The 21757-nt window shown below is 47.2% G+C and overlaps 1 protein-coding gene and 1 pseudogene across 1 annotated transcript; both read right to left on the bottom strand.

Annotated features, from left to right (window-relative positions):
- Positions 1 to 3907: 3907 nt before the first annotated feature.
- On the bottom strand, positions 3908 to 5262 carry LOC137312927 (probable G-protein coupled receptor 139; annotated as a pseudogene).
- A 204-nt stretch (positions 5263 to 5466) lies between these two features.
- On the bottom strand, positions 5467 to 11126 carry LOC137312925 (probable G-protein coupled receptor 139). The gene is made up of 3 exons (XM_067979298.1): positions 11042 to 11126; positions 9262 to 10136; positions 5467 to 5556 (listed from the first exon to the last, which is right to left on the bottom strand). Exons 1-3 carry the CDS (start codon positions 11124 to 11126, stop codon positions 5467 to 5469), a joined length of 1050 nt encoding a protein of 349 aa, XP_067835399.1.
- Between the last annotated feature and the right edge of the window lie 10631 nt (positions 11127 to 21757).

The following is a 21757-nucleotide window of genomic DNA, read 5'->3' as shown; positions in this document are numbered from 1 at the left end:
CTTTGACAGTGCAGCACTCCCTCAGTAGTGCTCCTTTGACAGTGCAGCGCTCCATCTGTACTGCCGCTCTGACACTGCAGCGCTGTTTCAGTTCTGCCCCTCTGAAAGTGCAGTGATCCCTCAATACCAGGTGTGTCAGCCTGGATTTTCTGCTCAAGTCTCTGGAGTGGGACACAACCTTCTGACTCAGAGGCGAGTTCCTTATAAATGCAACGTGATTCAGAATGTTTTAACTGTTCATTCAACAGATAGATTCAATTTGACATCACATGACAAGAATTATCACAATATCATGGTATGATATTAGCTACGGGAGGAGGGCATTCGGCCCATTATGCCTGCGGCACTTGGAAAGAGCTATCCAAAATGTCCCATTCCGCTGTTCTTTCCCCATAGCCCTGTGAATTTTATCCCTTCAAGTATTTATCCAATTCCCTTTTGAAATTTACCATTGAATCTGCTTCCACCGCCCTTTCAGGCAGCTCATTTCAGATCATTACAACTCGCTGCGAAAAAAACATGTTTCCTCATGTCACCTCTGGTTCTTTTTTCAATCACCTTAAATCTGTGTCCTCTGGTTACCGACTCTCTGCCATTGGGAACAGTTTTTCCTTATTTACCCTGTCAAAACCGTTCATGATTTTGAACACCTCTACCAAATCTCCCCTTAAATTTCTCTGCTCCAAGGAGAACAATCGCAGCTTCTCCAGTCTCTCCACGTAAGTGAATTCCCTCATCCGTGGCACCAATCTAATAAATCTCCTCTGCACCCTCTCTAAGGCCTTGAGATCCTTCCTAAGGTGTGGTGCCCAGAATTGAATGCAATACTCCAGCTGAGGCCTAACAATTGTTTTATAAAGGTTTAGCATAACTTCCTTGCTTTTGCACTTTATGCCTATATTAATAAAGCCCAGGAAACAGTAAACTTTTTTAACAGCCTTCTCAACTTCTTCTGCCACCCTCAAAGATTTGTGCACATAAACCCCCAAGTCTCTGTTCCTGCACCTATTTTAAAATTGTACCATTTAGTTCAAATTGCCTCGCCACATCCTTCCTACTAAATGCATCACTTCACTGTTCTCTGCGTTAAATTTCATCTGCCATGTGTCTGCCCTTTTCACCAGTCTGTCTACGTCCTCCTGAAGTCTGTTACTATCCTCTACATTGTTCACTACATTTCCGAGTTTAGTGTCACCTGTAAACTATAAAATTATGCCCTCTATACCCAAATCCAGGTCATTATTATATCGAATATTCTAGTACTGACCTCTGGGGAAGACTACTGCTTCCTCCCCTCCAGTTTGAAAAACAACCGTTCACCACTACTCTCTGTTTTCCGTCTCCTAGCCTATTTTATATCCATGCTGCCACTGACCCTTTAACCTCACCGGCTTTAATTTTGCTAACAAGTCTATTATGTGGCACTTTAACAAACGCCTTTTGAAAGTCCATATACACAGCAGCAACCGCACTGCCCTCATCAACCCTCTCCGTTATTTATCAAATAACTCAATCAAGTAAATCAAACACGATTGTCCTTTAACAAATCCGTGCTGACTTTGATTTATTGGCCCATACTTTTCCGAATGCCAATTTACTTTGTCGCGGATTACTGTCTCAAAAGGTTTCCCTACCACCGACGTCAGGCTGTATGCACTAACTCAAAGTATAATTTTCTTTGTGTAGGATGATGTATATTAGGAACAATGGCTTCGTTGTACAGATATTTGGATTAATATCATTACATTATGAGAATGTATCTGTGAGATAAAGGCTAATGCATGATTTAGATTAGGTGGTTAGGGTTCCGCAGGAGAATGCTGAGTAGAATCAAAGAATCAATGCCAGAGTAGCACGGAGGTTTCAGGTTGAAAAAAATTAAGGAGCATCAGAGGGATTGCGTAATGAATTATAGCCTAGTCTGGAGCCAAAATGTTTCAACCGTTATTGTTTTGTAATGTGTGATGTTTATAACCGTGCACAATTAACTTATCTTCTACACAAACGCTGCCCAGATTCCAGTGAGAATGGAATGTATGTAGTTGTGACATGAAAAGAATGGCTAGATTCAGCGTTAGTCACGTGGCGGTGTCTATCTCGATGAACATCGAGGCTCACTTTCAGTAATTCTTTGGTAGTCCGTGTTTCGAACTAGTTTAGATTTTTTAGCATTTGCCATACCCCGATGGATATCCAACTTGTAAATCTATAGATGTAGAAAGTTGTTTGTAGTTTGTGTCGATTTTAATACAAACAACCAACTGATTCATTTCTGGGGCCATAAAATATATAATTTTCTTTAACCTACTCCGTACATCTAATTACTACTGAAAAGATTCAGTGAAAATTACCCTGAACCAAAAATGGGATTTGAAACATGTGTTATTAATATTGTGGATTTATTATACTGGAGAAATGAAAATGTTACACCCTTGTTCAAAAAAGTGTGTAAAGGTAAACCCAGCAACTATAGGCCAGTCAGTTTAATCTCGGTGGTGGGTAAACTTTAGAAAACGATCATCCGGGACAGAATTAACAGTCATTTGGACGTGGATTGATCAGGGAAAGCCAGCAAGGATTGGTTGAAGGCCAATCGTGTTTACCAAACTTGATAGAGATTTTTGATGAGCTAACGGAGAGGGTAGATGAGGGCAATGTAGTTGATGTGGTGCATATGGATTTTCAAAAAGCGTTTGATAAAGTGCCGCATGGTAGGCTTATCATCAAGATTGAGGCCCATGGAATAAAGGGGGCAGTAGTAAATGGATACAGAATTGGCTAAATGACAGGAAACAGAGTATAGTGGTGAACGGCTGTTTTTCAGACTGGAGGGAGGTGTAAAGTGTTGTTCCTCAGGGGTCAGTACTGGGACCACTGCTTTTCTTGATATACATTAATGACTTGGACTTGGGTGTACAGGGCACAATTTCAAAAAAATGCAGATGACACGAAACTTGAAAGGGTCGTGACCAGGGAGGAGGATAGTGATAGACATCAAGAGGCTATTGACACACTGGTGGCACAGGCGGTCACAAGGCAGATGAAGTTGAACGAGTAAAAATGCAAGGTGATGCATTTCGGTAGGGCAAATGAGAAGAGGCAATATAAATTAAAGGGCACAATTCCAAAAGGGGTAGAGGAACAGAGCGATCTGGGGGTGTATGTGCACAAATCCTTGAAAGTGGCATGGCAGGTTGAGAAAGCGGTTGACAAAGCATACGGGATCCTGGGCTTTATAAATAGAGGCATAGAGTACAATTGCAGGGAAGTCATGATAAAACACCGGTTCAGACACAACTGGAGTATTGTGTCCCGTTCAAGGCACCGCACTTTAGGAAGGATGCAAAGGCTTTAGAGAGTGTGCAGAAGAGATTTACTGGAATGATTCCAGGGATGAGGGACTTTAGTTACGTGGATAGGCTGGATAATTTGAAATTGTTCTCCTTGGAACAGAGACGGTTGCGAGGAGATGTGATAGAGGTATTCAAAATCATGAAGGGTCCAGACAGAGCAGATAGAGATAAACTGTTCCGATTGGTGGAAGAATCAAGAACCAAAGGGCATAGATTTAAGGTGATTGGCAATAGGACCAAAGGTGACATGAGGAAAAACTATTTTATACAGCGAGTGGTTAGGATCTGGAATGCACCGCCCAAGGGGGTGGTGGAGGCAGATTCAATCATGGCTTTCAATAGGGTACTGGATAAATACTTGAAGGGAAACAATTTGCAGGGATACAGGGATAGGGCGGGTCAGTGGGACTAGCTGGATTGCCCATGCATAGAGCCGGCGTAGACTCGATGGTCAGAATGGCCTAATTCCGTGCTGTAACCTTCTATGATTCTATGATTCTATGATTACAAAGAAGTAATGGGATCCTGCAAACTTGACTTAGGGTTGAGTTCAGTCACTTTATCACTGCAGTAAATGTAACGATTAGATTGGTGCCATATCTCACTGCCCTCTTCAGCTCTCCCCTGAACTTGGACTGGGTTAGAGCGTACATACAGATGCACGTACAACAGTTCAGAACCCTCAGCATGCGGGCAGTTTCATTAACGATAGCGAACGGGTCATTGAAGCCCCGGTAAATGTACGTGTTGGTGATCCGTGAGAACAGGAAGAGCCCGATTGTCGCCATCCACAGCGATATGAAACTAGCCGAGGCGGCGAAGAGCAAGACCATGGCTTTTCTCCGACTTTGCATCTCGGGGTCCCCCTGTGCCCGCCATCTCCGCCGAATCCCCGGCGGACCCGACTGGCTGCCAGGATGTGTCTGATGGTCAAAACATTGAGCAGAGCCACGGAGACGTAGGGAAGCAAAGGCGGTAAAATGGTGTGGAGACAGTAGAAAGCTCACCAGGCCGGAGCTGAGTAGATGTCGGGACTGGTCTTGCAACCTATCTGCAGGTTGTTATGTACAAAGTAGGGTCGGATTGCGAAATAATAGGGGAGGTTCCTAGAGTAAGTAAGCAGGAAAACCCAACCAACTACCAGGGCAGCGGTTCTTGGGTTACAGTACCTCCTTCTGAACCCCTGGAAATAGATGGCCACGAAACGGTCCAAGGTGAAAGACCCTGTTGACCAGACAGAGCAGTCGATCACGGCGGCGCTGATGATGGTGTTGAGTCGACACACCAAGTGTAAACGGCGAACAACTGAGGGAAACGAGGGGCCACAATGCGGTTGACCAAGACGTAGAAGAGGAGGACCAGGAGGTCGGCTGTGGCCATGGCTACCAGGTAGGTGGAGGTGCTCTTGGATAGACCGCAGTCCCTACGGTAGAGGGTCAGGAGTGCGACTAAGTTGGCTGCAAAAAAAGGGAAGGCAAGAGAGATTAGAAATAAGAGTCACAGGAATGAAACCTGAGCTCAGAAAAGGTAAGATTCCCGCTCCACCAACACATCGAATTTAAAATTCGAAAACTTGTTCTCATAACCCTCCAAGGCCCACGCACCTCTTCCCTATCTCTGGAACCTCCTCCAGCCCCTACAGCCCTCTCAAATCGCTGCATGGCCCTCGACCCCCTATCTCGAACCTCCTCCAGCCCTACAACCCTCCGGGATCTCTGCATGGCCATCCCCCCCCGCACCCGCACCCCCCCCATCTCTTAGCTCCTCCAGACCTACAACTCTCCGAGATCTCCGATTGGTCTCGCCCCCGCCCTATCTCTGGAACCTCCTGCAGCTCCTTCAACCCTTCGAGATCTCTGCACTCATCCAATTCTGGTCTCTTGCACATTCCCAATTTCCTTCGCACCATCACTGGCGGCCGTGCCTTCGACTGCGGAGGCCCCAAGCTCTGGAATTCCCTCCCTTGATCTCTCTCCTCCTTTGATACGCTGCTTGAAACGGACCACTTTGACCGAGCTTTTGGTCACCAATCCTAATTCCTCCTTATGTGGCTCGGCGTCGATTTTATGGTTGATTTACGCTCCTGTGAAGTGCTTTAGGGAGTTTTACTACGTTAATGGCGCGGTACAAATGCAACCTCGTTGTTGTTGTTGTTGTTGTTATCGTCGTCGTCGTCGTCGTCGTCACCCACCAGCGGGAAAGTCTTTGGGGCATAAAACAGCGACAAATTTAGGAGCCAAAGGCTTGAATGCTGCCAACTGAGCCACGGCTGACAGATGTGCTTCATTGGATTGATCCTGTGAATATTCTCTCTCTGACACTCAGTGCCATTATAGTTCCAATATACACAGCCCATTCCCCAATATTTACACATTATTGGGTATTCTCTCCCTAACATCAAGTGTCTATTAAAGTTCCAAATAAGACATGTCTTCATATCTTGTGTTGCTGATATGCAGCATATTTAATGAGAACCGAGTGTTATACTGATAATATTCCCAGGATAAATCCCTCCCATATCTGTAATGTGTCTGTATTGAGAAATGGACCGTGTGTATTGAAATTTTAATGCGCACTGTTAGAAAGTGAATATTCACAGGATAATTCCCTCAAACAGAAGCCATCTGTCAGTACTGGTCAATGGACAGTTTATATTGGTAAATTAATGGATACTGAGGGTTGGGGAGAGAATATTCACCGGATAAATCCCTCCCATATCCGTATTGTGTCAGTATTGGGCAAGGGCTGTGCATATTAAGAAACTAATGAGCACTGGATGTTAGAGTGAGTATGTTCACAGGATAATTCCCATCCATATCAGGTAATGGGTCGCATTGGATAATAGGCTGTGTATATTGGACGGTTAATTGGCACTGAGTGTGAGAGAGAAAATATTGTATTTTTTATTCCTCCACGGGATGTGAGCGCCGCTGGCAAGGCCGACATTGATTGCCCATCCCCTAATTGCCCCTGAGAAGGTGGTGGTGGGTCTTCTTCTTGAAACTCTGTAGTCCATGAGGGAAAGGTGCTCTCACAGCGCTGTTAGGTAGGAATCGAAAGTCAATCATGGGCGGCAGGCAGAGCGGAGAGATTGTAAGGTGAGATCACTTATCCTGAAGATGATCAAGAGACATGATGTTGAGTTTTATGTGAAGAGAAATTGATTTTTTGAAAGTAACGAGCATTCTGTTTCCATTCTTAGATTCAGGCCAGGTCGTACTTTGATAATCTCAATACAACTACATGAACTGCCAAATATCCCCTGTTGGTCAATTTGTGCAAACCATCTCCATCTCCTGGTGGATTGCGAGCTCTCAGTGTCCCTCAGCCAAGCCCCTTGGGGAACCGCATTGTTTGGAGTATCCACTCCATCACCAAGACCCCTTACTTCCACCTCCGTAACATCGCCCGTCTCCAGCCCTTCCTCAGCTCATCTGCTGCTAAAAGCCTCATCCATGCCTCTGTCACCTCTAGACTGGTCTATTCTAATGCTCTCCTGGCCGGCCTCCCATTTTCCACTCTCCATAATCTTGAGCTCATCCAAAACCCTGCTGCCCGTATCTTAACTCGCACAATGTACCGTTCTCCCATCACCCCTCTGCTCGCTGACCGACATTGGCTCCCGGTCCAGGAGCGCCTCGACTTTAAAATTCTCATCCTCGTCTCGAAATCCCTCCATGACTCTCACCCCCTCCCTTCTCCAATTTTTGTCCTTTGTGCATCTCCGCCCCACCAATGGCGGCTGTTCCTTTAGCTGGTAAGGCCATAAGCTCTGGAATCTACCCCCTGCCCAGCCTCTCCAACTCTCTCCTCCATAAAAATGCTCCTTAAAATTTACCCCATTCGACCTCTCTTAATATCTCCTTATATGGCTCGGTCTCAAATGTTGTATGAAAATCGCTCCTGTGAAGTCCCTTGGGACGTTTTACTACGTTATAGGCGCTAAATAAATGCAAGTTATTGTTGTTATTGTTATTTAGCAGCTACATACAGCACGCCCTGGAGTGAGGTGATCTCTCCCAGAATGTATTCAACTCCATGTTTATTTCATAAAGTAAGGACACGTTTGGGGAGAAAGCCCCTGATACCGCACATTTAGATCTACATTTTATAATTGAAATATCAAAGGGCCTGTTATAATCCGACCGACCCACTAAGTGGGTGAAATGTTAACCGCACCCACCAGGCATGAAATAGATGGGTTTGGGGCTAGGACACACTTTTTATACCCCGTTCGATCTTAGCATCTGAACTGAACACGCCAGTTTTCCACCAGGCTCGTTCGGTTAAAATCGGGGTTCATACATCGAAGACATGAGGGCGATTTTAACCTAACCCAGCAATCAGGAAACTGATCGGATTAGGTGCAACGCTGGTTTAACATCCCACCCAATTGTACTCCCCACTGAAGGTTTATCAGGATGGATGTCAAACCAGCTTTGCATCCGATCCTGTCAATTTCCCGACCTCCTGTACGGCCATCTCCTCTACCTCCCGCCCCATTAGCACACTGATCACCGACGCCGACAGTCACGGAATCTCCTCTATATCCCGTCCCAGTAACAAACTGATCACTGATACATAGAGTTCTGGAATCTCCTCCACCCCCCGCTCCATTTACACACTGATCACCGATACCTACAGTCCTGGGATCTCCTTGACCTCCCGCCCCATTAACGAACTGATCATCGACACCTACAGTCCAGGAAACTCCTCTACCTCCCCCCCCCCCCCCCCAGACACCCGCCATTACCAAATTAATCACCGATACTTACAGTCCCGGGATGTCCTCTAACTCCCGCCCGATTAACACACTGATCACGGACACCTAAATTCCTGGGATCTCATCCACATTCCGCTCCAATTCCACACTAATCACCGACACTTACAGTCCCGGGATCTCCTCTAGCTCCCTCACCATTAACACATTGATCACCGCCACCTACAGTCCTGGGTTCTCCTCTACCTCCCGCCTCATTAACACACTGATCACCGACACCTACAGTCCTGGGATCTCCTCTACCTCCCGTCCCATTAACCCAATGATCACAGACACCTAGAGTCCTGAGATCTCCTCGACCTCCCGCCCCATTAACTCAATGATCACAGACACTTACAGTCCCGCGATCTCCTCTACATCCCGTCCCAGTAACAAACTGATTACCGACACCTGCAGTCCCGGGATCTCCTCTACCTCCCGTCCCATTACCACACTGCTAACTGACACTTACAGTCCTGGGATCTCCTCTACCTCCCGTCCCATTACCACACTGCTAACTGACACTTACAGTCCTGGGATCTCCTCTACCTCCCGTCCCATTAACACACTGATCACCGACACCGACAGTCCCGGGATCTCCTCTACCTCCCGACCCATTAACACACTGATCACCGACACCTACAGTCCCGGGATCTCCTCTACCTCCCGTCCCATTAACACACTGATCACCGACACCTACAGTCCTGGAATTTCCTCTACCTCCCGCCCCATTACCACACTGCTCACCGAGACTTACACTCCCCGAATCTCCTCTACCTCCCGCCCCATTAACACACTGATTACCGACACCTACAGTCCCTGGATCTCCTCTACCTACCGTCCCATTAACACACTGAATACCGACACCTACAGTCCCTGGATCTCCTCTACCTCCTGCCACATTAACACACTGATTATCAAAACCTCCAGTCTGGATATCTCCTCTACCTCCCGCCCCATTAGCACACTGATCAACGATACCTGCAGTCCTGGGATCTCCTCTACCTCCCGTCCCAATAACACACTGATCACCGACACCTTCAGTCCCGGGCTCTCCCCAGTGTTTGCAGCACCGCAGCCTGTCGGAATGAAAGAGAACTCACTCTGCAGTCTCAGCTCTTCGCACTATTTAATGAATTGAACAATTACAGTAAAGGGATATTTCACCACGTTCTTCAACTGCTCTCTGAATTTCGCCTGGGTCACGGCATAAAAACAGGTGTTTGTGCAGCAACTCAGGAGCTGGAGCATAAATCCCAGCTCTTGTACAAGTGGAGGTGGAATTACAGACGTAGAGTCCAAATACAACAATCGTCGATTAATAGAATAAAACATGAACACCACCCATAACACGATAAAGTTTCCTGATATAACAAACAGTAAAATCATTGATTTCCTGCGACTCTCCATCTCTGGGTCTCTGGGACTCTCCCCACTGCTGTGACCCCGGAGTCTCCTTCGGGCTCTGCTGGCCACTAAAATGTGTCTGACTGTTAAAACATTGAGGAACAGAATCAGAATAAATGGGACACATGGATTCAGGACATAATGAAGGAGTTCGATTACTGCCCATACCGGTGATGATACAACACCTATCACTGGAAAACAAAACCAAGGGGTATTGGAAAGCTGATATGGACCTTCGAAAATAAAGTACCAGAAAATGTTCTTCAAACAGCTCAGCAGACTCACTGTTCCCAGAACCACAGCCGCCGTTTTCTCGTTGCAATATTTAGTTTTCAGCTTCTGGCAACAAATGGCCACAAATCGATCAAAGGTGAATGTGACGGTGAACCAGACAGAACAGTCCGTGACTGCATAAAGCAGGGCGGCGTGGATATTACACAAGGGAAGTTGGTATAGAAAAGTGAACAGTGAACGATAAAGAATGGGAATCTGCCTCAATATCAGATCGATGATAATGACCAGTAGATCCGCCGCTGCCATGGACACCAGGTAGCGAGTGACACATTTGGAGAGACCGCACTTTCCACGAGATAGGATCACAATTGTCAATAAATTAACTGCAAGGAAGGGAAATAAAAATGAAAATTCTAGATCAAGCTGGCACCCTCTTTGAACAATAATAACATCTCTGGAACCACCTATAAATACTCATGCAGTCTCTGGATGTCCTGTAAATATTAATAGAATCTCTGGTTCTCCTGTAAATATTAGTACAGTCTCCGGATACCCGGTAAATATTAGTACAGTCTCTGGATCAACTGTAAATATGAGCACATTCTCTTGATCCCCTGAAAATATTTGTACAGTCTCTGGACCCCTGTAAGTATAGTACAATCTCTGGATGCCCTCCAAGTATTAGCACAGTATCTGGGTCTCCTGTAAATATTAGATGCCTCCGTGGATCCTCCTGTAAGTATTAATTCCACCTCCGGATCAACTGTGAACATTAGTACCGTCACTGGATCCCCACTAAATATTAGTACAGTCTCTGGATCCCCCTGTACATATTAGTACAGTCCCTGGATCCACCTTTAAATATTAGTACAGTTTCTTGATCGCCTTTAAATATTCGTGCTGTCTCTTCATCCCCCTGCAAATTTTACTTTCGTTCCTGGATTCCCTGCAAATAATAGTAGCATCTCTGAACCCCCTGTAAATGCTGACACACCCTCAGGTCCCAGTAAAAACAGGCTCATGCGAGGGCTCCCTGAATAGACAAACTCACTCCCATGGATCCATTGTAAATTAACCCTCACACCTAGAAAACCCCCATAAATATATTTCCCATCTATGTTCCCCCTATCGCTATATTTTCCATCCCAAGTTAACATTTTAATTTTTACAGGGAATACAGAGTCTTCCCGGAAACTCGAACAGCAGAGAGTATGGCACAGGGAATGACAAGGACAGTAATACAGTGGAACATGGTTTATAGAATTAATAGTTGGATATTGAGACTTACCTGGAACACCGACAGCAGCGAGGAGCGGATAGTATATTAATTGTGTGCTCAAAAGCACAAAATGTGTCCTCCCCTCTAATGACATTGAAGCATAATATACATACAGATATTGAAATATCCAGAATGGACTGTCCCAATCTATTGTTCTAAGATTCTGACCCATTGTTGTAACATTCCAATCTATTGTTCTAAGATTCCGACCCATTGCTGTAACATTCCAATCTATTGTTCTAAGATTCCGACACATTGTTTAAAATTCCTTTCTATTGTTCCCGGGTTCCGATCTATTCTCTCCCACTCTGTAGATCCGCTGATCCCTGTTAGTGCCAGAGGTGATGCTCTCACTGACACTATTGGATAACAAATTGAATGTATTCGCTTATTTATAGCACACGAAAAAATTCCATTGAGACAATTAGGGCCCACGGAGACTGATATTAATTCCAGTCACTGAACAAACAGATTCGGTTAACAACTTTAAATTCAACGAATATGACATCAAAACATATATTTAATCAAGTATTACTTAGATGGAAAGCACAAAGCCCAGTTTATTCCTTCAATAAATATTTGGAACAACAGAAACTTTGAGACCCGCAGTCTGACAGCATTGAAGCTGGATTATTGCTTCTGGCTGCTGGTAAAATTTTACTTGTTTCTTCATGCTTCCTATTTATGGATAGAGTTGCTACACTAAATAAAGAGCGGTTTGGCAGGTCTTACATTGTTGGTGTCATTTACAACAGTGCGCTGAACAAGATTTCTGCCAGCCATGGGTGACCTGCTGGAGCTCCCGCCGAGTGTAGAAGACGACATGGAACAAGCAGAGAGGTCAGGAGGAGCAGATCAAGCTGCGAGGAGAGGGAGGAGGAGGAGGTGCAGTGCACTGAGCAGGAGGCTGTATCTCATGAAGGCCTTCAGTGAACAATACTCTTACCTCAACATAAGCGGAGGTCAGTGCATCCGATGGCTGTAGTTCACGAAACAGTTCCCAACATAGATTTGTCAACTTCTGCAGCCACAACTGCAGCCTCAGAGCAGGGCAAGGACAGCTTTGTCTGTTGCTGTCAAGGTAACCATGGCGCTGAAAATTTACGGCTCTGGATCCTTTCAGGCCTCTGCTGGTGATGTGAGCAACATCTCACAGTTTGCAGTGCACTGCTGTATAAGGGAGGTCACTGAGGCACTGTACGAGCTGTGTAAAAGGTTCATCACATTCCCACTTGACAGAGAGAAGCAGAATGAGCGAGAGCGAGGCTTTGCTCGCATTGCTTCCCCATGGTGCCATTGACTGCAAGCACATTGCCATGTGTGCTCCAAATATCAACTTGGCCATGTTCATGAACAGAAAGTTCTTCCACTCCTTCAATATACACCTGGTGTGCGACCATATGCAACGCATCATACAGGTCAATGCCCGCTACCTTGTCAGCAGTATGACACCTTCATTATGCGTCAGTCCTGTCAGCATGGCAGGTCAACGGCTGCCTATTGGGCGACCAGATCTATCCCCTCATGAGTTGGCTCACGACTCCGGTCAGGAACACACGCACACACGCAGAGCAGGCCGACAGAGGGAGTCATGCAGCCACACAAAACGTCACCGAGCGCACTGTTGGTGTCCTCAAGATACGCTTCCGCTGCCTGGTCCATTCTGGTGGAACCCTGCAGCACTCCGCTTAGCGGGTGTCAAGATTCGTCGATGTATGCTGCACCACCTCGCCCTCATAACGCAACAGCCCTGGCCACTGTCTATCTGGCGTGATCCTGAGCTACAGGCAGAGGAAAAGGAGGGAGCGGAGGAAGAGGAGGGCGAGGAGGAACTGGAGGAGGAGGCAAGGAGGCAATAAGTTGTACAGATCCCGTCTGCAAGGGCTCTACGTGCTCACATTATTAATGAGTGATATCAGTAACCTCAACAACACCTGCCAAGTCACCAACACTCTTGCATTCCCCACCTGTCCTCTCCCACATCCCAATCGTCCTCCTCGTGATTAAACATTGCTTCCTCCCGCAGCACATTAATATATCCAACATCAAACACTTCAAATACAAATTTATAAACTAACACGTGAAATCATGTGAACACCATTACCCGATTTACCCTTGTGCATTATTTTAGTGCCTGCCACTCCTGTGCCTTTACCTATCTTAGTGCTCCGACAAGGTGCATCCGCAGTGGCTGGAGCATGGGTGGTGGGAGGCTGCTGACCTTCAGTGGAGGAGAGTGCAGATGGCCATAGAGGTCGACCTCGAGCACTTAATACACACAGACTGGGTATCTTTGTCAGCCACTCAAACACCACTTAAAACCAACTGGCTTTGGAAAAGTCATTTCCCCCACAAAGACTAGTCTGTCTTTGTCCACCTCAATTAGGTGTGAGTTTTCTCCCATCAAACTCAATCTTGCCCCGATTGCTGTGTCCTGTTCAGAGGAACATGTGACTTCCATGTATTTGACTGGTTGTCTCCGTTGATCGTTCAACAGGCAGCAAGTTCAATCTTATGTATATTTTCCCCGGGCTTTGAATAATACCCAATTTCCATCCGTACAACAGGAAGTCAATTGTTAGGCAAGGACATGGCCTCGACTTGACTTTGGTTGGGTGGCTGTTCAACTCTCTCAGTCTTCATTGTTTCACTTTCCCTCATTCATGTCTAAACAGTAGGAGACGCCACTTGACAGTTGACCTCATTCACCTTAACCAGTCGTGTCAAATCATTGAACTCCTTCCTGTTCTTGGTGCTACCACTACTGGCATTGACCTCTTTCATTACTTCCTCCCACTGCCACTTGAGCATATACCTGGAAGGCCTCATGCCCACCCATCACCGTCCCCTCGCCCCCTACCCGCGCGGACATAGGATTCCCCTCCTCCTCTCTACCTCTTCCAGCAGAGAACCTGGTGCAAGCTCCCACAGACGCAGCCATTCACAGTGTCAGCTGGGGCTCAGTGGGTCGACCTCTCGTGAGTCAGAATGTCGAGACCCAACCCAGAAACTTCAGCATAAAATCTCGGCTTACACTCCAGTGCAGTACTGAGGGAGTACAGCATTGTTGGAGGAGCCGTCTTTCCGATGACACATGAAACCGTCGCTCGATCTGCCCTCTCAGGTGGACATTAAAGACAAAATGGCACTATTGCGAAGAAGAGCACGGGAGTCCTCCCCGGTGTCCTGAGGCCAATATTTATCCCTCAACCAACATCACGAAAACACGGATTATCTGCTCATTATGAAACTGCTGTTTATGGGAGCGTGCTGTGCGCAAATTGGCTGCCAGTTAACTTCATTTCAATCGTGACTGCACTTCATTGGCTTTAAAGCGCTTTGGTATGTCCTGAGATTGTGAAAAGAGCTATATAAATTCAAATCTTTTGTTTTTATCCTTCAGTATTTTCCAGCACAGATTTACTTCCCAATGGGCTTCCACCACTTCCTGCAGCCACATTGTTCCTCCCGTTTAAGAGGTGCAGGCTGCATTTAAGTGGAACGAGCCACACCCGGGATCTGGACAGCCTGCTGGTGCCTGCAGCTAATCAACAGCGGAGGTAGCACTGGCTGCAAGCAGCAATCATTGAAATCATCAGACAGCAAGAATGTTTTGTGCTGCCTGCATTACAACCAAAGGGTGTGGTTTCATTCCTTACCGCGATGCCAGCGTCCATTTTTGGTGGTTCTCCAATAAAAGCACCTCTGTGTTTATAAATACCTCAGTGTATTTCACCCAGTGTCCAGAACTGTGAGGTGTCCCCTGATTTGACAGCTTTCTGTGTTTATAATCACCTCAGTGTATTTCACCCAGTGTCCAGAACTGTGAGGTGTCCCCTGATGTGACACCTTTCTGATTTAAAAACACTTCTGTCGTAATTGCGGGGCCTGCGTGCAACAAGTTTCTCAGGCTACGCATTGGAGGATTTAGTGGAGGAGAGTGACACACAGAGGGGCATCAAGTATCCGCAGGGCCGGGTTGGGGGAGGTTGTTGGTTGTGTGCAATGGGCCCACCAGACACATACTGAGATTGGATTCAATACCAGGAGCATGGCACCACACACACGGATGCATTGCACGAAGAAGTTCAACCTTTTGACACGAGTGCTCAAGGTGAGTAAATTCAACTGTCAAGTGGTGTCTCCTACCAAATGCACCATTAATCACAACCATGACAGCCACATCACACAAACATCTTGCAGGACTCTCAGTGGAGGAGACAGTGCTGGCCATCATTGGGCGGGTTGTCGCTGCGGCCATGGCCACTAGGGTTGCTGGCAACAACGACGAAGTGGGTCTCGACAATGCACACGTCATGCTCCTTCTTGCTTCCCACTTCTCCCTCATCCCACAAGCTGTTCTGGCTCACGTGCTGCAAATGATGTAAGCACGCACATCTTTCTGTCTCCTCTCCCCGCACCACAACTCTACCCGTGTCCCGTTGTCATTGCAGATGCCCAAGAACCGGAACCTGCCCAGTGGGTGGAGGCAGACGAAGATGACAGTGATGATATAGACACACCGTCACTCGATCTTATATTCCCAGCCACCAATTCAGAGACTCCCACGGTGCGTAGTTTAGTGGAGGCATTGGCACATGGTGAGAGACCGGGCACAAGTGCGCAGGAGCCGGGGCAGGGGGAACGGATACCACAGGTGCCAGCTCACCGGAGAGCACTGGTTCTGCTGCCGAGGAGTAAGATAAGGACTTCAATGTGCCAGGCTACAGAGGATGGCTGATGGGTGTACAAAACAAATTGCTTGGTGCACTGGAAAGCTTGCACACAACATCAAGGGGCATGGAGGAGACCACCAAAAACTTGGCACAGGGCTTTGCACAGAGCGTGGAGCCCATCATTTCCTACTCAGAACGGGTGGTCACCTCCAACAGCACACCTGTGGAACCAAACATGATGCAGAGACTGTTGACCAATGTCACAGCTTCCATTGCAGCCATACTCACAGACACACACACAGACAGTGTCACAGACACACTCACAGACACACACACAACCACACACAGAGTCGCGGTCACAGCCAGACACACAAAGAAACACAATCACAGACACACTCACGGACACAATCACAGACTACTCTCACAGACACACTCACAGACGCGCACACCGCCACATACACAGGGGCACTCGCAGACATACTAGCAGACACACTCACAGACACACTCACAGACACACACAACCACACTCACAGACACAATCACTGCCACACTCACCGACACACTCGGACAAACTCACACTCACACTGACATTCACAAACATAGCCACACACAGCCACGCACAGACACAATCACAGACACACCCACAGATAGACTCAGAGACACACTCAGAGACACACACACACACAGACGCACTTATAGGAACATAAGAACATAGGAATGTAGGAACAGGAGTAGGCCTATTCAACCCCTCGAGCCAGTTCCGCCATTTGATTAGATCATGGCTGATCTGTGATCTAACTCCAGATATCTGCCTATGGCCCGTATCCCTGAATACCTTTGGTTGACAAAAAGCTATCTATCTCAGATTTAAATTTAGCAATTGAACGAGCGCCGATTGCCGTTTGCAGAAGAGAGTTCCAAACTACTACCACCCTATATGTGCAGAAATGTTTTCGAATCTCACTCCAGAAAGCTCTGGCTCTAATTTTTGGACTGTGCCCCCAACTCCTCGAATCCCCAACCAGCGGAAATAGTTTCTCTCTATCCACCCTATCTGTTCTCCTTAACACCTTATAAACTTCAATCAGATCACCCCTTCACTTCTAAACTCGAGACAATACAACACAAATTGGTATAATCTCTCCTCGTAACTTAACCCTTGAAGTTCGGGTATCGGGTAAACCTACGCTGCACACACTCCAAGGCCAATATGACTTTCCGAAGTTGCGGTGCCCAGAACTGCTCACAGCGCTCCAGGTGCGGTTGAAACTGGGTTTTGTACAGCTTCAGCATAACTTCTGCCCCCCTGTAATCTAGTCCTCTCGATATAAAGGCCAGCATTCCATTAGCCTTATTGATTATTTTCTGCACCTATTCATGACACTTTAATGATCTATGTACCTGAACCCCTAAGTCCCTTTGGACATCCACTGTTTTTAACACTTTACCATTTAGAAAGTACCCTGTTCTATCCTTTTTTGTTCCAAAGTGGATGATTTCACATTTGCCTACTTTGAATTCCATTTGCCACAGTTTTGCCCATTCATCTAATCTATCAATATCCCGTTGTAATTTTATGTTTTCATCTACATAAGAACATAAGAAATTGGAGCAGGAGTAGGCCAATCGGCCTCTCGAGCCTGCTCCGCCATTCAATAAGATCATGGCTGATCTACACTGCTTACAATGCCACCAATCTTTGTGTCATCGTCAAACTTCGATGTGAGACTTTATATGCTTTCATCTGAGTCATTAATAAATATTGTGAATAATTGAGTCCCCAAGACAGATCCCTGCTGGACTCCACTGGTGACACCCTGCCAATGTGAGTACCTACCCATTATCCCTACACTCTGTCGCCTTTCGCTCAGCCAACTTCCTCTCCAAGTCCGTAGTTTTCCCTCGATTCCGTGGGCTTCTATCTGAACTAACAGTCTCTTAGGTGAGACTTTATGAAATGCCTCTTGGAAGTCCATATAAATAACATCCATTGACATTCCCCTGTTCACTGCTTTCGTCACCTCTTCAAAAATTCAATCAGGTTTGTCAGGCACGACCTACGTTTCACAAATCCATGCTGGCTCTCTCTGATTAACTGAAAATTCACGAGGTGTTCAGTCACCCTATCTTTAATTATGGACTCCAGCATTTTTCCCACAACAGATGTTAGGCTAACTGGTCTATAATTCGCTGGTTTCCCTTTCTCCTTTCTTAAAAAGTGGAGTGACATGTGCAATTTTCCAATCTAGAGGGACAGTTCCTGAATCTAGGGAACTTTGAAGGATTATAGTTAGGGCATCCGCAATGTGCTCACCTACTTCCTTTAATACTCTGGGATGGAAACCATCTGGTCCTGGGGATTGGTCACCCTTTAGTGCTATTATTTTCTTCATTACAGTTGATTTACTTCTGTTAATTTTAATGAATCCCTGTCTCCGATTCAATATTAGTTTTATTGGGATTTCCTGGACGCTATCCTCTTTTTCTACTGTAAATTCTGAAGCAAAGTAATGATTCAACTCCCTTCCTAAAAGCACTGTGGGAGAACCTTCACCACACGGACTGCAGCGGTTCAAGATGGCGGCTCACCACCACCTTCTCAAGGGCAATTAGGGATGGACATTAAATGCCGGCCTCGCCAGCGACGCCCACATCCCATGAACGAATAAAAAAAAAATCGCCATTTCCCCATTGCCAATGACAATCTCCCCACTTTCAGTTTTTCAGGGGCCCACGCTGCTACTGACCACCCTCTTTTTCCTAATATAACTATAAAAGTTCTTCGTATTGGTTTTGACATCCTTTGCAAGTTTCTTTTCATACTCTCTTTCTTTAGCTCTTACTATCTGTTTTATGACCCTTTGTTGATCTTTGTATCTTTCCCGTTCGCCAAGATCTGTGCCATGTTTTGCCTTTTTGTATGCCCTTTCCTGATGTCTTATGCTGTCACTTGCCTCTTTCGTTGTCCATGGCTGTTTTTGGACTCACAGACACAATCACAGTCAATCACTGACACAATCACAGTCACACTAACAGACACACTCACAGCCACACTCACAGAAACACTCGCAGACACACAAGCAGACACGTTCCCCGACACACTCGCAGACACACTCACAGACACACTCATAGACAAACTCACAGACACACTCAGGGTCACAGCCACAGCAACACTCACAGCCACGCACAACCACACATACAGCCACACAGAGCCACACTCACAGACACACTCGCAGACACATACACAGACACACTAACAGACACAATCACCGTCACACACAGACGCAATCACACTCATACTCACAGACACACTCACGGCCACACTCACAGCCACACACAGTCACACTCACAGACACACTCACAGTCACAATCACAGTCATGCTTAAAGCAACAAACAGCCACACCTATAGTCACACACAGCCACACGTACAGGCACACTCGCAGACACGCTCATAACCACACACACAGCCGCACTCACAGACAAACTCGCAGACACAATCACATTCACACTCACAGTCACACTATCAGGCACACTCACAGCCACACTCACAGCCACACACAGGCACACACACAGCCACACTCTCAGATACACCAGCAGACATAAACACAGTCACACAGCCATACTCACAGCCACACTCACAAACACGCACACAGCCACACTCATAACCACACTCACAGACACGCTCGCAGACACACACAGACACAATCACAGTCACACACAGACACATTCAAAGCCACACTCACAGACACACTCACAGCCACACACAGCCACACACACAGCCAGACTCATAGACACAATCACAGTCACACACAGACACAATCACAGTCACACTAAGACACTCACACTGCTACACTCACAACCACACACACAGACACAGTCACAGCCACAAACAGTCTCACACACACAGCCACACTTGCAGACGCGCACACAGCCGCATTCACAGACACAATCACTGCGGCACTAACAGGCACAATCGCAGCCACACTCACAGAGACGCTCACAGACACCATCATAGTCACAATTTCAGAAATAATCACAGCTACATTCACACACTCACAGATAAAAACTCACAGACACACCCACACACTCACACCTAGATTCACCGACACACACACAGACACTGACACTCACAAACACACTCAACCTCACGCACTATAACAGAGGGCAGACTGATCTCAACAGTACCTGAGCACTGATAACCAAACTAAGACATGGAGGGAAGGAGAGGGGCAGTGTTCATGTGGGTGCGAGCAATAGGGGTGGAGGGGTTGAGTCTCCATAAGGGATGGGATGGAACAGCCATTTGTAAGGGCCCCCCTCATTCCTCACTAAGTTCCGTATACCCCTCTATAAGGACTCCTCTCATTCACCACTCAGTCCCTTGTACCCCTATATGGACTCGTTTCAGTCTTTTATGCCCCTCGTAGCACGGTATCTGAGGGCTGTGATCCCCAAGTAAGTGTTTGGCCCTTTTAAGAAACCTCCACTTTAAGAGGAGAGGTATGGTTCTTTTAATGGACCTCACCTTTAGGAAGTAATGAAGTCTGGAGTGGGTGAAGACCTTCCCCAGTCAGCTGAGAGTTATAAGGGTGAGGCACAAGGGAAAGAAGGATACTGCTTTTGCTGAGATACAGCTCCCTGAAAACAGCCCAGAGAGGACGCTGGAAAGTATCTGGGGCTGGCATGGGGTACGGAGTATTGTAAAATGTAGTAGGCATCGCCAAAGGGAAGGTGTATTGGGGAAAGTGTACTCGGCATCGCCAAAGGGAGGGTGTATTGGGGAAAGTGTACTCGGCATCGCCAAAGGGAGGGTGTATTGGGGAAAGTGTACTCGGCATCGCCAAAGGGAGGGTGTATTGGGGAAAGTGTACTCGGCATCGCCAAAGGGAGGGTGTATTGGGGAAAGTGTACTCGGCATCGACAAAGGGAGGGTGTATTGGGGAAAGTGTACTCGGCATCGCCAAAGGGACGGTGTATTGGGGAAAGTGTACGATGCGTCGCCAAAGGGAGGGGGTATTGGGGAAAGTGTACTCGGCGTGCCCAAAGGGACGGTGTATTGGTGAAAGTGTACTCGGCATCGCCAAAGGGACGGTGTATTGGGGAAAGTGTACTCGGCATCGCCAAAGGGAGGGTGTATTGGGGAAAGTGTACGATGCGTCGCCAAAGGGAGGGTGTATTGGGGAAAGTGTACTCGGCGTCGCCAAAGGGAGGGTGTATTGGGGAAAGTGTACTCGGCATCGCCAAAGGGACGGTGTATTGGGGAAAGTGCACTCGGCATCGCCAAAGGGACGGTGTATTGGGGAAAGTGTACTCGGCATCGCCAAAGGGACGGTGTATTGGGGAAAGTGTACTCGGCATCGCCAAAGGGAGGGTGTATTGGGGAAAGTGTACTCGGCATCGCCAAAGGGAGGGTGTATTGGGGAAAGTGTACTCGGCATCGCCAAAGGGACGGTGTATTGGGGAAAGTGTACGATGCGTCGCCAAAGGGAGGGTGTATTGGGGAAAGTGTACTCGGCGTGCCCAAAGGGACGGTGTATTGGGGAAAGTATACTCGGCATCGCCAAAGGGAGGGTGTATTGGGGAAAGTGTACTCGGCATCGCCAAAGGGAGGGTGTATTGGGGAAAGTGTACGATGCGTCGCCAAAGGGAGGGAGTATTGGGGAAAGTGTACTCGGCGTCGCCAAAGGGAGGGTGTATTGGGGAAAGTGTACTCGGCATCGGCAAAGGGACGGTGTATTGGGGAAAGTGCACTCGGCATCGCCAAAGGGACGGTGTATTGGGGAAAGTGTACTCGGCATCGCCAAAGGGACGGTGTATTGGGGAAAGTGTACTCGGCATCGCCAAAGGGACGGTGTATTGGGGAAAGTGTACTCGGCATCGCCAAAGAGAGGGTGTACTGGGGAAAGTGTACTCGGCGTCGCCAAAGGGCAGTGTATTGGGGAAAGTGTACTCGGCGTCGCCAAAGGGACGGTGTATTGGGGAAAGTGTACTCGGCATCGCCAAAGGGACGGAGTATTGGGGAAAGTGTACTCGGCATCGCCAAAGAGA

This window comes from Heptranchias perlo, unplaced genomic scaffold, assembly GCF_035084215.1.
Source record: "Heptranchias perlo isolate sHepPer1 unplaced genomic scaffold, sHepPer1.hap1 HAP1_SCAFFOLD_44, whole genome shotgun sequence".
Lineage (NCBI taxonomy): Eukaryota > Metazoa > Chordata > Chondrichthyes > Hexanchiformes > Hexanchidae > Heptranchias > Heptranchias perlo.
Note: the sequence above shows the minus strand (reverse complement) of the source record. Positions and strands in the feature narration are given on the sequence as shown.